Source organism: Balaenoptera borealis (genome assembly GCF_965194805.1).
Source record: "Balaenoptera borealis genome assembly, chromosome: 1".
Lineage (NCBI taxonomy): Eukaryota > Metazoa > Chordata > Mammalia > Artiodactyla > Balaenopteridae > Balaenoptera > Balaenoptera borealis.
Window position 1 is genome coordinate 148,910,495 of NC_138860.1, and position 21,667 is coordinate 148,932,161.

The 21,667-nt window shown below is 48.5% G+C and overlaps 1 protein-coding gene across 2 annotated transcripts; it reads left to right on the top strand.

The window, feature by feature from the left end:
• Window positions 1-18,595, top strand: LDLRAD1 (low density lipoprotein receptor class A domain containing 1). Of its 2 annotated transcripts, XM_082359210.1 has the most exons (9): window positions 1-108; window positions 617-668; window positions 3,299-3,427; window positions 3,736-3,831; window positions 5,499-5,636; window positions 7,402-7,530; window positions 8,742-10,652; window positions 13,462-15,640; window positions 16,865-18,595. In XM_082359210.1, exons 1-7 carry the CDS (start codon window positions 88-90, stop codon window positions 8,888-8,890), a joined length of 714 nt encoding a protein of 237 aa, XP_082215336.1. In that variant the 5' UTR covers window positions 1-87; the 3' UTR covers window positions 8,891-10,652; window positions 13,462-15,640; window positions 16,865-18,595. The 2 variants fall into 2 exon arrangements, with proteins under 2 accessions (XP_082215336.1, XP_082215337.1); XM_082359211.1 differs by lacking the exon at window positions 8,742-10,652 and having other exon boundaries at window positions 13,451-18,595.
• The last annotated feature ends 3,072 nt before the right edge of the window (window positions 18,596-21,667 follow it).

The window sequence follows — 21,667 nt, forward strand, 5'->3', positions numbered from 1 at the left end:
GGCTGCCCCTGGTGACAGGCAGGGAGCCTGCGCTGAGTTCTCTGCACCCACCCAGGGCCCCGGAGACTGGAGCCGGGAGCCGGAGACATGAACAAGATCTTCCCCCAGGTAAGAGCTGCCCTGAGACAGCTCCTGACCACGGGGAGCCAACCTCAGGCTAAGGGTGGGCAGTAAAGAGGGGAGACGCTGAGGTGACTCGGGTCCTCCACCACCCTGGAGGCTCTCTACCAGGTTGTATGGGGACCCAACAGGTGAACCAGGTACACGGTTCAGGTGATACGTGCTGGGAGGGGACAGAAGGCCAAGGGAGAGGACGATCGACATTATGGGAGGGGGCAGCCGGGGGATCCTAGGGGAGCCGCCTGAGCTGGTTTGAGGGATGAATGTTTGCCAAGTGGACAGTGGAGGAAAAGGCATTCCAGGGCACAGTACAGGCATGGGTGTGGGAACGTGACGTGGACGTGATGAGTTTGGGGCAGTCAGCATGCTGGAGTGGGAGGGCCCGTGGTTTCCCCCGAGGCTCTTGGTGACACTTCTGAAAAACTTTTCAGTCTGGCTCCCTGAGGCTGGACCTCGCCTCACCTCAGCCCACCCCTCACTCTGTTCTCTTGGGCAGGGGGATGGCAATGCTGCTGCCGCTGGAAGCCAAGCCCTCCCTGGAAGGGAAGGTAAAGGACGGAGGGCCTGGGGCCAGTCCCTCCCCCACGTGGGGCTCCCTTGAAGCTGGGCTGTTGCTACAGAGACACAAAGGGGGATCCCTAAGGCTCCCGCTCTCTCAGACAGAGAGAGCTCTGTCCCGCTCTCTGTCCCCTTGCTGATGTCCCCTTGCTCCCAGCGTCCTGGCCAACCATGATGACAGCCATTTGCTTAATAGGGTGGTTCGTTCTCTCCATGCACAAGCATGTGTGGAGCACCTACTGTATGCTGCCCACCTCACAGGCACAGAGCCACATACAGTACCCGCCGGTAACCTATAGAGGAAAGAGCTCTGGAGTCGAGTCCCTGGCTCAGAGGGTGACCTGGGTGATTCTCTTTACCTCTGAGGGATAAAATAGGCAGGATTACGCACTTATTTAGCACCTGCTCTTGGCCACTGGCTCACCATGTGACCAGGACAGTTTGCTTTACCTCTGTGGAATAAAGGAAGGAAAGAACACATTTATTAAGCACCTGTTATGTGTTTCCAATCTTGGCCTTCATTTGATCGTTTAAGGAAACAGCCCCAGAGAGGTAGCTACTACTAATAACTATCAAGAATCAAGGCCCTGTTATGTGCCCGGCATCGCAGGGCCTATTTCAACCCTCAGGACAGCTCTGAGAGGGGCTCCTATTAGGGGGCAGTAACAGCAATAATGAGGCAGCTGAGGTGAAGGGAGGTCAGGTAGCTCAGCCAAGCTGGGATCCCACACGGATGGGAGGAGGGAGGCAGGGTTCAAATCCGAATCAGGGTCCCTCTGGTTGCAGAGCCCCGGTGCCTTTGCTGCTCCACACTGGCGCTTGTTTATTTCAAGCCTGGCTCACGGTGGGCGTGATGTGGGAAAATGGCCTCCTTTTCCCGTCTGTCCCCTGGGGCATCGGCACCTAAGGGCTTTCAGGCTTTGAAGTGCAGCCTTCATCTGGCCGTGGGCCCCGAGGCTCTCCTGTGACCCCACCCACCCGGCCTGTGCTGCACAAATGTTTGAGGAGTGGCTGCTTGGCCAACCATGCTGCTCCTTGCCAGCCTTCCCGCTGTCTCCCTGGTTACCTGAGTTTACAAGGGAGCCACGGACTAAGGCTGCAGGGAATATGGGTTTTAGATTTATGCTGCATCTCCTACAGCATAAATCGGCTATCGTCTCCCTTCCCAATGCACGCCCACCCCGGGCTCCGGACACACGGGGCCACTTGCTGTCCCCCGCATGCCATCCAGGCGCTCTCTGCCTGGAGTGCCCTCTCCTTGCACCTTCCCCTCGCCTGCCTGTGGAAATCCCACCCTCCTTCAAGCACCCATGACACCTTGTTCACACTTTCTTAACCACATTTGCCACCTGGTTCTGTGAGCAGCGGGTGTATAGGTATAGCCTGAGTACAGAGTAGGCAGCTCTGGAAATGTGAATGGATTACATGGAAATGACCTGAACTGACCTGAATTGGGCCCTTCCCTTGTTTCCTGGATCTCTAGGTCAGAGTATTCAGAAAGCACCTACTGTGTGCCTGCCTACTATGTCCCCAGGCTGGATCCTGGGGACGTAGATGCATCAGACCCGCTCCTGCCCCCTCTCTGAGATAATTGTGCCCCAGAGGACAGCAGGAGTGCCCACACTCTTCTTTTTACCTGTCTACATCTTGTCTTCTAAGTGCAACTACAAGCTTTTGGAGGGCAAGGGGATCAGAGCTGTGACTGCTTTTGTGTCCTCTACAGAGCAGGGCATCTAGTAGGATCCCAAGAAGACTTTGTTTCATTATTTCACAAGCAAGCAAATATTAAAGGATCGAAATCAGTTAAAGGAGGAGGACATCACCTATTTCCACAGTACTTCAGATACAGAATGGCACATAGTAGATGCTCAATAAACATGAATAATAGCTAAAACCTTTACAGCACTTACTATGTCCCAAGCACTGTTCTGATACAGTACCTAGCTTAATCCTCTCAACAACTCTAAGGTAGGCATTATGACCCCCATTTTCCACTTGAAGAAACAGACACAGAGAAGTAAAGTGGCTTTTCAGTGTGGCCCAACTGGAAAGTGGTGCAGCTGGGATTCCAATTCCTGATGGGCTCCAGAATGAGCAATCAGTTGGCATGTGGAAAGGGCACCCGTTTGGGCAGCAAATAGGTGTGGATTCACATCCCAGCTCCACACAAGGTGACCTGAACCCTTTCTTCTCTGAGCCTCAGTCTCCTCATTTATAAAATAAATGTTGTCTTGGAAAATACAAATAATGGCTATGAAGGGCCTGCTTTGGTCTCTGCCCCATGGTAGGGGCTTGATACGCAGGTGTACATCTCTCCCTTCCTACTGAGGAGACAGCCTCATGGAAGGACAGCAGGGTGAGGGGGGTGGAGCAGAGACCTGGGACCCTCATCCTGACTGCCACTCACCAGCAACTGGACCTGGGCCAGAGACAGGTGTTTGGTGGGGGTGGGCCCACAGGCAGAGCCGAGAACATCATGGTGGGCTTGGGAGCCCTCTCCTCCAGGGAAGCCTGTCCTGCCCCCCAGGACCCCAGTGGGGAGGGACCACTTGCGGTCAGGGCAGGGAATCCCTGGGCCCCAGCACTGGCTGCTCCATCACTGGTTTCCCACCCCACACAGCCGACTGCAGCCCTTTCTGCTGCTCGTGCCGAGGGGCCTGCCTCTCAGCCTTCCTGATGCTCCTGCTGGCAACTCTTGCAGCCCTGATTGCCCTGGTCGCCATCCTTGGACCCCCACCTCACACGCCAGGTCAGGGTGGGCAAGAGAGGGTGGGTCAGACTTGTTGGGAGGGGATGGGGACACAGAGAGATGGGGGAAAACTGACCCTGCTTGGCTTCTCCATGAAATGACTTTTAGACAGTTCCTTAGGGTACATGTGCAGACACACACAGACACTGACATATACACATCTCTGAGCTTCCATTTGCACATCTATAAGCATGAGCTATTGAGATGACCCAGCTCTGATGCCACCTCCTCCAGGAAGCCTTCCCTGCCTGCCTGGTTTAGGAGCCTTGTCTCAGCTCCCATAACTCTCACACTTCCTCTTCCCCCAGTCTGGTCACCCTGGGTGGTGCCATCCATCTGCATGTCTGCCTTCGCCACAGAGGACAGGGACCTGTCCAACATATCCCTGAGGCCCGACTTCAGTGGTGAGCCCCAACACTGACCCTGCCATCATGCAGCTAACAGTTTGGAGAGTGAGGCAGATATTAATCCAATAAGTACAGTAAGGCAGGGTTAATGGGGGCTCTGAGAGTCTGGAGCAGGGCTCCGACCCAGTCCAGGAGTCAGGAAGGGCTCCTTGAGAAGTGAAAGGTGGCTGAGGCATGAAGGGAAAGTGGGATTGGTTAGTGGAAGGGGTGGCAGGAAAACCACAGGGAGCACCCTGTGCAGAGTCCCTGGGATGGGAGGAGAAGGTCAGTGGACACGAAGGACAGAGCAGTGGGCAGGGCTGAGGCCCAGGGCCTCAAAGGCTGCACTGGGGAGGGAGGTCACCATCCAGAGAGCCATGGGCGGGGATTAAGCTGAGGGCAGAGTGTCAGCAGACCTACCTTTCTGAGAGATGGCTCTGTCACCTAGCAGGAGGTGCTAAGGGGACAGGTGGAGTAGGGGGTAAAATCCACAGTACCCTACATGCCTGAGCATGGGCACTGGGGATAGATGTGAGCACGCAAGGAGTTGCCTGCGTGTATGTACCTGTGTGTCTGTGTGTTTATGTGTGTGTGTATGTGTGTGTGCAGGTGTCTGTGTATACGCACATGTCTGTGTATGCAGGTACATATCTGTGTGTGTGTGTCCGTGTGTGTGCACGTCTGTGTATGTGCGAGTATACTGATGGATGTCTGTGTGAGCAGCTGTGTGTGTGTGACAATGTAACTGTCTCCGAGGGCCGGCCCCCTCACACTAGCTGAGGCAGTTCCAGGAGATGAGCCGTGGTCACATGTGCACAAACACACAGGCACAAACCCACTCCCACCTCCAACCTGCACTCACACGTGTACACATGCACAGCCTGCGGAGCCGGACCTCCCAGCCCGTCTGTCAGTTTCTCTCCCCTAATTCTTTGGGGGTAGCCCCAGGGTTGGGTGTTCCCCGCAGTGGGATGGAAGGGAAGACTCTCAGAAGGATGGACACTCAGATGGTCCCCACCACTCCTGGACACTGGGGAAGCGACCCGGCCTCAGGAAAGGGCAGAGGCAGCAGCCTGGGGTATCAGCCGTGCGGCCGGGCATGTTGCACCTCTGAGTCTTACTTTCCTCATCTATGAAATGGGGCTAATGATCACACCTCACAGAGGTTTTTGGGGAAACAATAGAATAAAAATGTGAAGGCGCTTTGCAGCCCGTAAAGTTGTCCCAGATGTAAGGGATTGTGGCATAACAGTCCCCAGCCAGCCCCAGGAGGTTGCCTCTGACACCTTCACCTGCACCAGGAGCCCCACCATGAAAGCCAGTTCACTGACTTGAGCACTGTCCTCAGGAACTTCCCATGAGACAGTCATTCAATAAACCATGACTTTCTCTGCACTCTCTCTAGGGTTATTCACACAGAGGCTTTTATGTAATCTCCCCAACTGTCCTGTGGGGTGTGTGCTATGATCCCTATTTTGCAGAAAGGAACCTGAGGCACAGAGAGGTTGGGTCATCTGCCCATAGTCACACAGCTGGCAAGTGGTTGAGCTGGGGCTTGGAGCTCAGTGTCCTCCCCACTGCCCAAGCCTCTCACCCCAGCTCAGGTGGGGCTCAGTGGGGAGAACTTGGTGATGCCCTTGTAAACACCACCCTTGACCCTTCCGGGGCTCGCCCTGCCCACTCAGGGGCCCAGCCCTGCGTGACACAGATGAACAGGACGGGCTTCCTATGCCATGACCGGAGGAGCTGCATCCCAGCCAGCAGGGTCTGTGATGGCGTCCGCACCTGTGCCCACGGCGAGGACGAGGAGGAGGCCTTGTGCCGTGAGTAGCTACTCCAGGGCCCCTTGGGAGCTGCCCCCCCAACTCCAGCTCTCCCTGCAGCCATGCTGAAGCTCGACCACCCCTGAACATACCAGGCACCCTGATGTCCTCAGGCCTTTGCTTATATGCTGCCCTCAGCCAGGAACATCTTCCCCTGCCCTGTCCCACTCACACGCACACACATGTGCCCACGCTAGGGGATGCCTCCACTCTGTGCATCTCCGTGCCCAGAGAACCTGTGTACAACCCTCAAGGCAGATTTGAAGTGCTACCTCCTCCAGGAAGCCTTCCCTGATGCCCGAACTAAATTAAGTTCCCTCCTTTGGGCTCTCACAACCCCTGTGCTTCCCTGCACCCCAGCCCTAGTCACACTGGTTGTCACTCTCAATTGGCATGTTTGCCACCCCCATCAGACTGTGAACTCCTCTGGGGCAAACCTAATCTGCTTGATATTGGGGCCCAGTGCCTGGCACAGGGCACTGCACAGAGAGGTATCAGGAATAATTTGCTGAATAAATGATGAAATGAGTGAATTAATGAATGAATGAATGGGAAGGTGTAGTCCCAGACCTTAGAGACCTGACAGCTCTCAAGAGAGAGGGGCGTGGCACTTGCCACAGAGGAGGGAGAGAGCCTGGTGAGCCGGAGTGGTGGGATGGGGTAGCTTATGGGGGGAGGGTCATTGCATCATGGACCCTCAAGACCAGAAGAGATCTTTAAGGTCATCTAGTCCATGTCCCAGCTCATGCCCAAATCCCCTCTGCCTCTGCTTGCACACTCCCAGGATGGGACGCTCACTACAGTTTGAGGCAGCTGCTCCTGTCATTGCCTGGTTTTTCCATGGGAACGTCTCCCTTGTACTGAGTTTAGAGCTGCCTCCCAGTAGCATCCTTGATTGGTTCCAACTCTGCCCTCTCATTAACCTCTGCCCCCCAAGAACTACATTTCAATCTGTCTCCCATGATGATGGCACTGCATGGATTTGGAGATTGTTTTCTTGTCCCCCATGAGTGTCCTCTTACCCGGGCCACCCTCTGAACTCCCAGTCACTCCCTTATGATTGGTCTTCCCCACTCCACCAGCACTCTACAGAACACATACCAAATGCCCATGTCCCTCTCCCTGGACTGGCCCCAGAAGCATCCATGACACTTCTGGCTGGCTCTGGTGAGTCCAGGGAACAAAGGCTTTTCCCCTCCCAAGTCTGGGTTATACCTCCAGTGATGTGGCCTGAGTTTGTGTTAATTTTCGGTATACCTGTCACACTGCTGTCTAACACAGAACTCACTTCCAAGAAAGACGCTCTGACTCTCTTTTACAAAGCATGTGATCCCACATTCCCTGAGTTCTGGGACCCAAGTGCAAGGCTTCATATTTATTCTTGTTATGTTCCTGTCGGAAGAGGCTTCCTGGAGGTGAAGGAACTTGAACCTGGACTTGCAGGTGGAATGGTTTTGGACAGGTGTCAAGGAGGACTTTTCTGGAGGGAGGAATAAAGCAAGCAATGGTGTGGAGTGGGAAGGTGCAAGAGCTGAGTAGGGAGAAGTTGCTCTGGGCATTCTATTGGGTGAACAGGGAAAGAACCCTCCTCTCTCCTTGACTTGACCTCCTCCCCAAGAAACCTCCTTTTGCCCTTCCTGGATAGATGGGCAGTGACCCCGAGTTTGACAGCTGCCAGGGTGGCCAGGACAATCCACCTCCGGATAGTCCTGAGGCAGCTGCATCCAGATGTGGACTTCCTCCTGCCTCATCTCTCCCTCTGCAGGAGACATGCCCCAGAGCCTCCCTGGCTTCCTCGTGGCTCACTGCGGAGACCCCGCTTCCTGGATCTACTCAAACCAAAAGTGTGATGGGATCAACAACTGTGGGGACTGCTCAGATGAACTGAGTCCAGGTGGGGGTCTGGGCACGAGCTTGGCTGGGGCAGGTGGCCAGGCAGTGGCCAGAGGGCAGAAGTTAAACAGAGAGAATCTCCGAAGTTCCCCCTGCATCCCCTTCTTGCATCCTAGGAAGAAGTTTTCCACTCCTCCTTGAATGCCTCAAGTGGTAGGGTGCTCACTACCACTCCAAGGGGCTCCTTCTGGAAAGTTATTCTTCTGTGGTGGGAAACTTGCTTTCAAGGTCGCAGATGAGGAAACTGGGACCCAGAGGGCAGTCATGCAAGGAATACGTACGTGGCCCAGCCGGGGTTTGAACCTGGGCTTCCTTCATCTTCTCTGCACCACCCAACAACCCTGCGAGGAAAGGAAGGCAGGAATCGCTGGCCCCAATTTATATGTAGGTAAACTGAGACCAGAGAGGAGAAGTGACTTAATATGATGAGTGATAGGAAGGGGGCTTGGGTGTAAACCCAGGTCTCCTGACTCTGAGACGAGTTCTTTCACTGCTCCAGAGTTTCCTTTCAATTTCTTCCCCAGTGTTCAACCCACAAACATGTTCTGAGCACTGTTGGGGGCTGGCCTGGTGCCAGGTTCTGCTGGGGCACCGTCAGGGGTCAAACATATGTCCCACCCCCAGGACTCACATCATGCTGATGCCAAAAGGAAGTGCTGGGGTCCTGGAGAGGTTTTTTGTGGAGGGGGCAGATAGGAGAAGTAATCATCAAGGGAGACTTCTCAGAAGAGGCAGTATTCAAGCAGGCCTTAAAAAACGGACAGGGTTTCAACAGGCAGAGGCTGGGTGTGCAGGGAAGAATGCTGGAGGCCCAGGATCCAGGGCAAAGGAGGGAGGTCTGCGAGGTGCCCTCAAGAGAATCGTAAGCGGGCTGGTGGGACCGAATCAGGGTGAGAGAGGAGGATGGGAGACTATATACGCCCATTAGTAACTGAACACTGACTGTGGACCTGGCACTTTGCCTATCTTCCTTAATAACAACCTTGAGCACATGAGGAAACTGAGGTTCAGACAGGGTGAGAGACTTGCTTGAGGTCGCACAGCCTATGAGCTGGGGAGTCTAGATTCTCTCTTCTCCAGGGAAATAAGGAATATAGTCAACCCGTGTCAGATGGGGCAGGGCTGTGGAGGCAATGGTAGGTTTCAGAGCTAAGGAGTGCCCTGGTGCACGGGGCATTCCAGGACAGAGCAGCTGCTCTTCTGTCTTCCCAGTGACTACGTGCCCGCCCTGCGGCCCTGGCTGGTGGCGCTGTCCCTCGACTGTCTTCAAATATTGCAGCTGTATCCCCAGGAGCCTCTGCCGTGATCACGTGCAGCACTGCTCCGACTGGTCTGACGAGTACTCCTGTCCTGGACCCTGAATGGGTCACCCAGGCCAGAGTGGGAGGCTGGTTGGAATGGCACTGATAACCCATCACATGTGCTATGAATCCAAGTACACAAGGGCAGGAAGGGGCCTTCGAGATCATGTAGTGGGATCTACACACCATTGTCTCTGAATAGGAATTGCCTCTCCTGCTTTCAAGTTTTTCAGCCTCTGCTTGAATTCTTCCAGTGACGGGGAGCTCACTAGCATGTTAGGCAACTCCTAACAAAGACGAAGGGAATCTGCTTCCATGATTGGAGGCCTGACTCTGGGGCCGCACAGAGGAAATCTGCTCCTCCACTCCAAGACAGGCTTGCAGATACTGACCTTGTCACCCCTTGGAGAAAAGATAAGTCTTGGGCTTAAACACCAAGCTGAGAAGTTTAGCCCTTATGAATGGCACATATATGAAGTATATGCCACTTCCTGCCCTTTTGGTACCTAAGGCAGATATTGCTGGACTTGGATGCAGCCTCAGTGTTTTCTCAGCTCAGTAAGCCTAGCAGGTCCCACTGATGGATCACATGAGATACACATGAGATGGGGTACTTGTCATCCTGCCCCTAGGAAGCCACCCCAGGAAGCTCTGAGCTGTAGGAAGAACAGCTTGAGGAGCACCCCCACCGCCCCTTCCATCCCTTCTCTTCCCAACCACTCCCACCCTCACCCCGTGACCAGCTGCCCAACAAAACAGCCCAGGTTCCTTCAAGTAGGGATTGTATTTGGGTTCCGGAGCCTGAGTGAAAGAGTTGTTTCTCGACGTACATTTCCAGTTTCACAGCACCCAGGCAGGCAAGGATGGATATCCCCATTAAACAGATGAGGAAACTGTGGCCCAGAGGGAGAAATAACCAGGATCATACAGCAAAGTAAGGGCTGGAACTGGGACTCAAATACCATCCATGGTGTCCCAACCCCAAAGTCTTTCCATCTACCAGTGTGACTCTGTCTTGGCCAGGGTGGAGGCAGAGTCTCTGTAGCGTATTTAAAAAGGTGGCTTGAGAATCAGAAAGTGCCCCACCCTTATTCTGAAAGATGGACTTGGAATCTGGCCAATAAGGGGACTCCTGCTGAGGGAGCCGGACATATCTCCACTGGAAATTAATAAAATCAGTTCTGTGTATCAGTCTCACGTGAGTTTTGAAATAAATATGGGCACCAAGAGAGACGGGTGAGCTCTAGTTCATTCACTGCCACGTTAATTCATTCACTCACACGCTAAACAGTCTCTGTGCGCCTGCTCTGTGCCAAGCCGGGCGCCAGGCACCCAGGAGTGAGCAGGCCTGGGTCCAACGCTGGAGGAGCACAGGATCCCACGGAGGAGGCACCTCACACTGGGAGGAGGGGTGGGACAGCAGAAAAAGCTGGGCTGAGGGCACCAAGGAGGGGCCTTCGGGAGCCAGGACACAATCATGTTTTGGGCTCTGATGACCTGAAGACCAGTTCCCGGAACGGGATGCCTCAGGGATCCTGCCCGAGGGAGCCTCAGCCCTGGGCTCTGGCATCTTTGGCTGAGTTTCTCTCCAAGTGCGGCACAAGTGAGGTACTACGGGCACACTCAGGGCATCCTTGTTCTGAAGACTGATCCAGAGCAGCCACTCCTTCCCAGAGGAGGGGCATTTGGGCTGGCTCTGGAGGGCAGGAGAATTTCCAGTAGTACAGGCGGAGGAGAAGGCATTTCCGGCTGAGGGGCCTCATGAAGAAAGGTGTGGGAATGCCCAACAGGCCACGTGGCCAAAGCAATAGGACAATAGGAGGTGAGGAGGTGGGCAAGGACATGATCCTGGAGGGCATAGTGTGTCACACTTCATCCTAAGGGCAGTGGGTGTCATCAGGGCATGGTAAGCAAGGAAGTCACCTGGAGCTACAGTGACCTTTAATTACAACAGTAACAGTAACAGTCCAAGAAGAACATGCCAGGGCATGACCAAGTGGGCAGAGAAGAGAGGATGATCAAGGGCTATTTACTGGTGGAACACGTGTTGGGGGGGAAGGGAAGTAGTGAGAATGAGGACAACAGGGGCCCCGAAGCCTGAGAGAGGACAAGAGAGTTGAGCTGACTCACCCCTGAGGAACAAGAAAAGTTTCAGAAACTCATTCCAGCGTTCAAATACCAACATGTTCCTGACATCCTGATCATCAGTTGTTGAAAACAAGGTCACTGGGGAGAGGCCAAGGAAGAAGGAGCCTATGTTTGCTCATGCTGAAACTGCTCAACTCACATTGAGATTTGAACCCGCTGTCTTTTCATTGAGATCGCATACCTGGTCTCAGGACTTAACGAACCTCAGGTTCTTTATGTCTCTTGGCAGAAAGAATTCAGTGAGAGACAAAGTGATAGGTAACAAGTGGATTTATCTAGAGAGATAACATATTCCATAGACAGAATGTGGTCCGTCTCAAAAGTTGAGAATGGCCCTGGGAGAAGCACTCCACAGACAGAGCATGGGCCATCTCAGAAGGTGAGAGGCCCCGAAATATGGGGTGGTTAGTTTTTATGGGCTGGGTAATTTCATAGGCTAACGAATGAGAGGATTATTCCAACTATTTTGGGAAACGGGCAGAGATTTCCAGGAATTGGGCCACCGCCCACTTTTTGACATTTTATGGTTAGCCTTGGAACTGTCATGGTGCCTGTGGGTGTGTCATTTAGCATTTGCTAATATATTACAATGAGTGTATAATGAGGCTTAAGGTCCACTGGAAGTTGAATCTTCCACCACCTTGGACCTAACGGTTCTAACCAGTGTTTGTTGTATCCTCAAGGGCTATGTCATTCTATAATAGGTTGTGCCCTGCCCACTTCCCTGTTGTTTCAATATCAGTCAGCCTCGGTGGTTCAGGTGCAGGAGAGGCCCAGTTTCTGCCAGGGGCTTGTGGTGCTGTGGTTGGTCCCCGCAAGAAAGAGACAGGGAGACCTCAGTGGTCATCCATTCCTGGGCTTCTTCACTGGGCTGTGGATTTCTCAGAAAAATGCCCAGAGGCACTGGCCCCATGGGTTGCACATAATTCTGCCCTCCCCTCCCAACCAAGCCCATCCATGGGCCTGTTGCAGGAAGGGGACCCCTTCCAGGGCCTGAGAGTGGGTCTCTTGTCTAACACTTGGAAATGAATTGTCTGAGGAGACATGTGTACTTGAAATAGGAGGGAAGGGGTTAGGGCACAACCTTTGAAAGAATGACATAGCCCAAGGACATGACATAAACTGATTAGAACCAAATGGGTCCAAGATGGAGGACTAGTCAACTTCCACTAGACCTTGAGCCTCAGTATACGCTCACTGTAACACATCAGCAAGCTAAATGACACACCCACAGGCACCATGACAGTTCCAAGGCCGACCATAAGGATCAAAAAGTGGGTGGTAGCCCAATTCCTGGAAATCCCTGCCCCTTCCCTAAATAGCTGGAATACTCCTCCCACTCATTAGCCTATGAAATTGCCCAGCCCTATAAAAACTGACAACCCCATACCCTGGTGCCTTTCTCACCTTCTGAGATGGCCAACACTCTGTCTGTGGAGTGTGTTTCTCTCTAAATAAATCCACTTCTTACCCGTCACTTTGTCTCTCACTGAATTCTTTCTGCAGTGAGACATCAAGAACCTGAGCTTCATTAAGTCCTGAGACCAGGTGTGTGATCTCAGTTGGAATACTATGGGTTTTGGCCGGGTTTGAGTCCCGGCACATGGGTTCACGTCAAGGTCTGAGGTGCACGGTTTCATACTGACAAAGCAAAAGACTTTATTGGGAAGGGGCGCCTGGGCGGAGAGCAGGAGAGTAAGGGAACCCAGGAGAACAACTCTGCCACGTGGCTCACAGTCTCGGGTTTTATGGTAATGGGGTTAATTTCCGGGTTGTCTCTGGTTAATCATCTTGCTTGGCCCATATTTGGTCTGACTCAGGGTCCTTCCTGGTGGGACCTCTTGTGAGACAACCCATGAGTAGTTATCACCGTGTCTGGCCAAGGCGGGTGGTTTCAGTCAACGGTTCCCTAACAGGCCCATGGGGTTAAGATGCTTCATTTTACAGGATGGAGAAACCAAAGCTGAGACCAACTTTCCCGAGTCCATTCAGCATGTCAGTTGCAGGGGGAAGACCAAAAGCCTGCTTTCTAGGTGCACGCAGTTGGCACTTGCTGAGCACTTACCATGAGCCAGGCACTATGCTAAGTAGGAGCTTTACCTCTCATCCTCCAACAAGGCTCTGAGGGTGGTACTGTGTTTATATGAGGCTTACAGGGGCCAGGCAGCTTGTTGAAGTGTGTATGACCGGTAGGGGCAGAGCCAGGGAAACTGAGAAGAACCCTGCAGGGCCTCCTGGGAAGGCGAGGGGGGAGCCTTTCCGTGCCCCACCCCCTCATTTCTTGCTTAGTCTCCTAGGCCTTCCCTGAGTTCCAAAGAACGGACTCAAGCAGTTACTAACTAGGGATGTGCGGGAATATAGAAACAAAGGAAAAGCAGTTAAACAAGAAAAGTAAGGATAATAGTTTAGTGAGAACAGAGTCCTAGTTCCTCCTCAAGGAATATACGTAACAATCTGATGCATATCTTTAAGTTGTTCTACAGGAACTGAGAGCCCCGCACTCAGGTGGAGGATGGCGACTACCTGCTGAGCACAAGCACGAGACCCCAGACCGTTCGGAACCAGAAAGTTGATGATTAAGATTCCTAAAACACCACACTGTTGCTTCACAACATATCAGTGAGAAGAAAGTCATGAATCCTGCAGCCTTCACCCCCAAATGTTGCATTTAAAAATGCTCCCCTGAAAGCCATTGGGGAGTTTGGGTCTTTGGAGCATGAGCTACCCGTTCTCCTTGCTTGGCTCTGAAATAAACCTTTCTCTGCTCCAAACTCTGTTTCCGTTTGTCTGGCCTCACTGTGCCTCAGGCACATGCACTTGGGTTTGACAACACCAGGAGTCTGGGCACTTAGCCACGGCAGTTGGCTATTTCGTGCTACGTCTCAGGAGGTCTGGGAAGCTTCCAGTGGCAGTGATGCCTGAGCAGGGTGATGAAGGAGCCAGGGACAGGGCAGACCAGGCTGAAGAGCCACAGGGGCCAGTGCAAGAGGGGCACCTAAGGGCACGTGAAGTTGTCCCCCGTGGCTGGAGTATGAGGAAGAGTCTTGGATTCTGGGTGCTGGCAGAGGTATTCAGCAGGAGAAACACATTTGATTCTTCCTTCTGAGGAGAGGCTGCAAAGAAGGCTCTCCTCTGTACAGCAGGAATAAGGATGTCATGATCAGACTACTTTGCAGGCATTAGGGGGAAAAGTGATATCCAAAATGTGAATGCCGCTGGGAAACAGTAAAGCTTCAAGCAGAAGAAAGGAGAGGGCCTTTAATGAATATGCCGACAGAAGAAAAATGCACAACTAAAAGTTGCAAGTTAAGTTTTATCCAGGGACCTTACTGAGGACTATAGCCCAGGAGACAGCCTCTCAGACAGCTCTAGGAACTGCTCTGAAGAGGTAAGGGAGGAACCAGGGTAGATAGGAGGTTTTTGCTGAAAAAACAAAAACATGTTGTCTAACACCAAAAGATTACTGCTAATCACAAAGAGCAGACATCACAAATGAAAGATTTTGGCACTTTTCTATGTATGGAAAAATGAAAGAATCTGGGTTCACTGAAATTATTCTTTACATATGCATCTTAATTATTTAGGCCTGTATTCAAAGCCCAGAATGCTTCCTGTTTTTCTCCATCCTGAATTCCCCTCAGGGTACACCATCGGTGGGAGGTTGCAGTGCCTAATGGCTTGATCTTCATAGAATTGGGATGGTGGGCAACATTCTTTGTTTACTGGACTGGCGGGCAACAGTCCCTGTCCACAAATATTACCAGGCAATATTTAGTGAGCATTTGGTACATGTCTTAGCTCTTGTATCCCATTTTCTCTTATCCTCACAACCATTCCAGGAACCCGGTTTGGTTATTTGTACCTCACAGGGGCTAAGAGAGATGAAGTTGCTTGGCTAAGATCACACAGTTTTTAAAGGGTGGAGTCAGGATCAAAGCTTGATAGGCTCACACCCAGAGCCCACCATCCCCACTCCTTGATGGCTCACTCTTTCTTAGCCAGGACTCCCTAGAAGAGAAAGCTGGAGTCCAGGCCAGGGGGAGGCAGCCTGTAAACAGGAGGTGGCTGGTGCTGGCGGAAGAACGGTGTTTGTTCTTTTCTGCTTTATTGGTTCTTCCTTTCACAAAGAAGCAGGTGCTGTAGCAACCTCCCAAACAGCATTCCATAAGCTAGGTCCAGGAAGACACAGAGCCCGGGGCGGCCAGCCAGGCCGCTCCCTTGGTTCACATCAGCAGAGCAGGGGATTTAATGCCACAGCCTGCAGAGAGAACTTAGGCATGGAGCGTCAACATTTGCCATCTCCCAGCCTCCCTGGCCCTGGCTCCAAGATCAGTACCTTAAGTACAACAGGTTCTTTGCTGTGCAAACACGCAGGTACAGATGAATGGAATTTAAAGTGACTCAGGCTTCACCGCAGGGTTTGGACTGGAAAACTGGTCTGGTTTAACCTTCTGCCATCACTGTTTCCCGGGACTCTCCATTCATCCTTAGACTAACGAAACCACAGACATCAGAGCTGGCGAGGAGCTCAGAGCCCAGCCAGACTTTTGATAGGAGGACATTGCTTCTCAGAGAGGCAGAGAGGGAAGGGACCAGTCCAAACTGGCACTGCCTGGTAGCTGTCACTGGGATTCTGAGGGCCACCCAGCAACTTCAGGTCAGGTAGAAGCGATTTCTTTGATTCCATTGTTTTAAAGAAACATTTATTGAGTTGTAATTTACATTAGTGAAATACACAGATCTTAAGTGTATATAGTTCAGTGAGGTTTTTTTTTTTAATTTTATTTATTTTATTTATTTATTTTTGGCTGCGTTGGGTATTCGTTGCTGCGCACAGGCTTTCCCTAGTTGTGTCGACGGGCTTCTCATTGTGGTGGCTTCTCTTGTTATGGAGCATGGGCTCTAGGCACACAGGCTTCAGTAGTTGTGGTGCGTGGGCTCAGTAGCTGTGGCTTGCGGGCCCTAGAGCGCAGGCTCAGTAGTTGTAGCGCCTGGGCTTAGTTGCTCTGCAGCATGTGGGATCCTCCTGGACCAGGGCTCGAACCCGTGTCCCCTGCATTGGCAGGCGGATTCCTAACCGCTGCGCCACCAGGGAAGCCCAGTGAGTTTTTTTAAAACAGCTTCATTGAAGTATAACTGACAAACAATAAGCTACACATATTTAAAATGTACACTTTCATAAGTTTTGACACATGTATTGATATATACCCATGAAACTATCACATAGTTTCATGTCCATAGTGAACATGTGCATCACCCTCAAGAGTTCTTGTGCACCTTGGTAATCCTTCACTCTCACCCGCTCTGATCCTCACTCCCATACTTAGACAACCACTGATTTTCTGTCAGTATAGATTAGTTTGCACTTTTCTAGAATGTTATATAAGTGAAATCATACAGCATATACTCTTTTTCTTTTTGGTCTCTCTGACTTCTTTCATTCAGAATAACTATTATGAGATTTATCCAAGGACTTCCCTGGCAGTCCAGTGGTTAAGACTCTGAGCTTCCACTGCAGGGGGCATGGGTTCGATCCCTGGTCGGGGAACTAAGATCCCACATGTTGAGAGGTGCAGGCAAAAAAAAAACATATAAAGATTTATCCATGTCGTAGCATGCCCATAGTCATTCCTTTTCATTGCTGAGTAGTATTCCATCATGTGCGTGTACCATGATTTGTGAATTCCAGGCTGAAGAAATGCATTCTTCACTTATCCATTCATTTGTTAATAGACTTTAGGTTATTCCCAGTTTGGGCTATTACAAATGAAGCTGCTCTGAACATTTATACACAAGTCTTTACATGGTCATGTTAGGGGAACCACTGACTGAATTCGCCCACCCTGGCCAGGCACCACAGCAACCATTTGAGTTATCTTGCGACAGGAGGTCCTGGTAAGGAATGCGGAACTAACAAGCCACCACCAATCGGAAGAATCCGGGAAAGGTCAAAAGGAGAAAGGAGAAGCCAGTCCATATGTCCTACCAACCTCTCAGATCCTCCTCACTGGAATCCATCTTTGCTGAGTGATGCGTGCGCCACCAGGAAGGTCCCTGAGTCAGAATGATTGGCCAGAGGCAACCCGGAAACTAATCCTATCACTATAAAACCCGAGACTGTGAGCCACATGGCAAAGCAGTCCTCTTGGTTTCCCTAACCCTCCTGCTCTCCACCTGGGTGCCCCTTCCCAATAAAGTCTCTTGCTTTGTCAGCATGTGTGTCTCCTCGAACAATTCATTTCTGAGTATTCGAGTCCACTCTCCTGCAACAGACATATGCTTTCATTTATCTTGGAAAGTAAATGGCTGGATATGGTAGGTGTATGTTTAACTTTTTATGAAACGACTTGTTTTCTAAAGTGGTTGTATCACTTTACATTCCCATCATTGGAGTAGGAGAGTTGAGTTGCTCTATATCCTTGCCAACACTTGGTATGATCAGTATTTTTAATTTTAGCTATTCTAATAGGTGTGTGGTAGCATCTAATTGTGATTTTACTTTGCATTTCCCCAATGACTAATGATGTTGGGCATCTTTTCATGTGCTTATCTTCCTTGGTGAAAGGTTTGTTTAAATATTTTAAAATTTGATTATATTGCTTGTTTTTTCATTGTTGGGTTTTGAGAGCTCTTTGTATACTCTGAATACACACACCCTTTATCAGATTATGATTTGCAAATACTTCTTCCAGTCTATGGCTTGTCTTTTCATTCTTTTGACAGTGTCTTTCAAAAAGCAAAAGTTTTTTATTTTGACGAAGTCCCATTTATCAAATTTTTTCTTTTATGGATCATGCTTTTGGTGTTGTATTTAAGAAATAATTGCCTAACCCAAGGTCACAAAGATTTTATCTTATATGTTCGTCTAGAAGGTTTATAGTTTTGGTTTTTTTTTTTTCCTTTCCAAGAAAAATTCCATTTTATCATGGAATGTTAAAAATGCTCCATTCTTTTGTTTAGATAAATTCCAATAGTGTTTATGCTGATTTCTCCACAGGGAGAAAAAAGAGACCATTTCTCTGAAAAGCCACTAGCAAAAATATATTCAAGTTCAATTTGGTTTCATCCTGAAGGTTTGAAGTCAAACAATTCTTTGTAAGGATTTATAAATAAGACATTCATTAATTAAACTTCAAAATATTACTTTGAAGTGAATGCTACTGAATTCATTTAACCAGTGGTGAAATTCTGGCAAAGAAATAGAGTAATTAGACTTGTTCAGTAAAGCATTTTTAAAGCCTAGAAAAAGAATCCAGAAGTTTCCAATGCCTCATCCTCCATGTTGAATTACTCTGTTTTGGAATCAGATACTCGGTGTGTAGTTGCAGTAAGGGTATTCTGCTGTGACCTAGATAGAACTCTAAGTATAACCTAAACAAACTGCTTAAAGTATCAGTATTTCCTATTTGGAATGGCTATCCAATACATATCACATCTGGAAGAAGAGGCTTCTGGGAAGTCCATGAGTGCTTTCAGAGTCTTTTCACAGAGTTGAACATCTGTCCTGACCTCTCTCCAGTTATGAGGCAACCTTGGTGTTTTAGGTTTTATAATTAGGTCTGTGATCAACTTTGAGTTCATTTTTTATATGGTGCAAGTAATGAATCAAAATTCTTTTTGTTTTTGTTTTCGCACATGGAATCCAATTGTTCCAGCACCATTTGTTGAAAAGACGATCCTTTATTGAATTGTTCTTGCATCTATGTTAAAAAAAACGGTAATTCATATATTTGTGGTCTATTTGTTCCATTGACTTATTTGTCAGTCTTGATGCCAGTATCACATTGTCTTGATTCCTGTTGCTTTACAATATCCCTTGAAATCAGGTAGTGTTAGTCCTCCTACCATTTTCCTCCCCCCACAAAGCTGTTTTGGCTATTCTAGCTCCTTTGCATTTCCATATGAATTTTAGAATCAGTTTGCCAATTCCTATAGAAAAGTTCTGCTGGAATGTTGATTGAGATTGCATTGAAACTACAGATCAAGTTTGGGGAGAACTGACATCTTAACATTGTTGAGTCTTCTCACCTGTGATTACATCTCTCCCTTTATTAGTTCACCTTTAATTTTTCTCAGCAACGTTTTATAGTTTCCAGTGTACAGGTTTGTACATCCTTTGTCTGATTTATTCCTATTTCATATTTTTTAACAGCAAGTCATATTTTTAAATTTTAACTTCCCATATTTCATTGCTAGTATATAAAAATACAGCTAAATTTTGTACATTCTAGTAGATTTTCTTTTTTGTAGATTTCATCAGATTTTCTATATATATAACCATATCATCTGTGAGTGAAGACAGTTTTCTTTCTTCTTTCCAATCTGGATGCCTTGCATTCAGTCTTTCACCATTAAGGATAAGTTAGCTGTAGGTTTTCATAGATGGCCTTTATCAAGTTGAGAAATTTTCCTTCTTTTCCTACTTTGCTGAAAGTTTCTATCAGGATTGATGTCAGATTTTGTCAAATGCTCTTCCTGTGTCAGTTGAGATGATCTATGTTTTATTTGTTAATGTGAATTACATAAATTGATTTTTAAATGTTAAATTAATCCTGCTTTTGTGGGATAAACCCCACTTGGTTGCAATGTATTAAGCTTTTTATATATATTGTTGGATTCAATTTGCTAAAATTTTATTAAGAATTTTTGCAGGGTGGGAAGGGATAAATTAGAAGTTTGAGATTAACATATACATACTACTTATACATAAAGTAGATAATCAACAAGGATCTACTGTACAGCAGAGGGAACTATACTCAATATTTTATAATAACCTCTAAGGGAAAAGAATCTGAAAAAGATTCAGTTATATACATATATAACTATATATATGTGTGTGTGTGTGTATATATATATATATATATATATATATATATATATAAAACTGAATCACTGTGCTATATACCTGAAACAAACACAACATTGTAAATCAACTATACTTCAATAAAAAATAAATTTAAAAAAAAAAGAATTTTTGCATCTGTGTTCATGAGGGATATTGGCCTGCATTTTTCTTTTCTTGTAATGTCTTTGTCAGAGTAACACTAGCCTCATAGAATAGGTAGGGAGTGTTCCCTCCTCTCCAGTGTTCTGGAATAGTTTGTGTAGCATTGGTATTATTTCTTTCTTAAATGTTTGGTAAAATTCATTAGTGGAGCCATATGGGCTTGGAATTTTCTTTGAGGGGAGGTTTTGAACTACAAATTCAACTTCTTTAATAGATACAGGAATATTCAGATTATCTATTTCTTTTTGAGTGAACTTTGGTAATGTCTTTCAAGGAATTTATCTATTTCTTCAAAGTTGTTGAATTTATTGGCATAAAGTTGGTTGTAATACTCCCTTATTATCCTTTTAATAGCTGTAGAATCTGTAGTAATACTGCCTCTCTCATTCTTGATACTGTAATTTGTGTCTCCACCCTTTTTTTCCTGATCGGTTTGGCTAGAGGTTTATCACTTTTACTGATGTCTTCTCTCTCTCTTTTTTTGTTGGTCTTGGTAGAAATATACCATTCTGTGTGCACTTGAGAAGAATGTGTATTCTGCTGCTGTGGGATTCTATAAATCAGGTTGGTGGTATCACCTACAAATTGGCACTTGCCATCTACCTCTACAAGGATCAAATTATGAGCCGCTGAAGCTGCTGACCTTCAACACCCCCTGAAAGGAGTTCAGGGTGGAGATCAGGAATGAGGCACTCTGTGCTCTGGGAAAAACCGGCAGAACAGGTCTTCAGATAGTTATTTTTAGGAGAGGATTTTATGAGCCCAATTCTTGCATCTCCTCATATCTAGAAAAGCACTAAAATCCTTCATGGTGACGTCTGCTCCTTGTGACTAGCAGTAACCTGTACGAGACTAGCAGAAACCTTCTGCAAAATAATATGTGCTTGGGCTTCCCTGGTGGTGCAGTGGTTGAGAATCTGCCTGCTAAAGCAGGGGACACGGGTTCGAGCCCTGGTCTGGGAGGATCCCACATGCCGCGGAGCAGCTGGGCCCGTGGGCCACAACTGCTGAGCCTGCGCGTCTGGAGCCTGTGCTCCGCAACAAGAGAGGCCACGATAGTGAGAGGCCTGCGCACCGCGATGAAGAGTGGCCCCCGCTTGCCACAACTGGAGAAGGCCGTTGCACAGAAACGAAGACCCAACACAACCAAAAAATAAATAATTAAAAAAAAAAAGAATAGCTCTTTAAAAAAAAATATATATATATGTGCTTGATTGCATCCCCTTCTCCAAAATCACACATATACTGACCTTGCCCCCCTACCTCTTTGAAGCAGTTTCTCAGAGCTATCTGGAACGCTGTCTCCTAGGCTGCAGTCCTCATTTTGCCCCAAATATCAATAAAACTTAACTCACAACTCTCAAGTTGTGCTTCTTTTTTCAGTCGACAGTGGATAGCGTTGTTCAAGTCTACTATAAACGATGATTTTCTATCTACTTGTTCTATCATTTTTTGAGAGAGGGGTAATGAAATAGCCAACCAGAATTGTGGATTTGTCTATTTTCCTTGCAGGTTTATTAGCTTTTGCTTCATGCATTTTGAATTTCTGTTATTAGGTGCATAAACATGTAGGATTGTTATATCCTCTTGATGAATTGACCTATTTATCACTATGAATTGATCTTCTTTATCTCTGGTATATTCTTTGCTCTGAAATCTATTTGTCTAATATTAATTTAGCC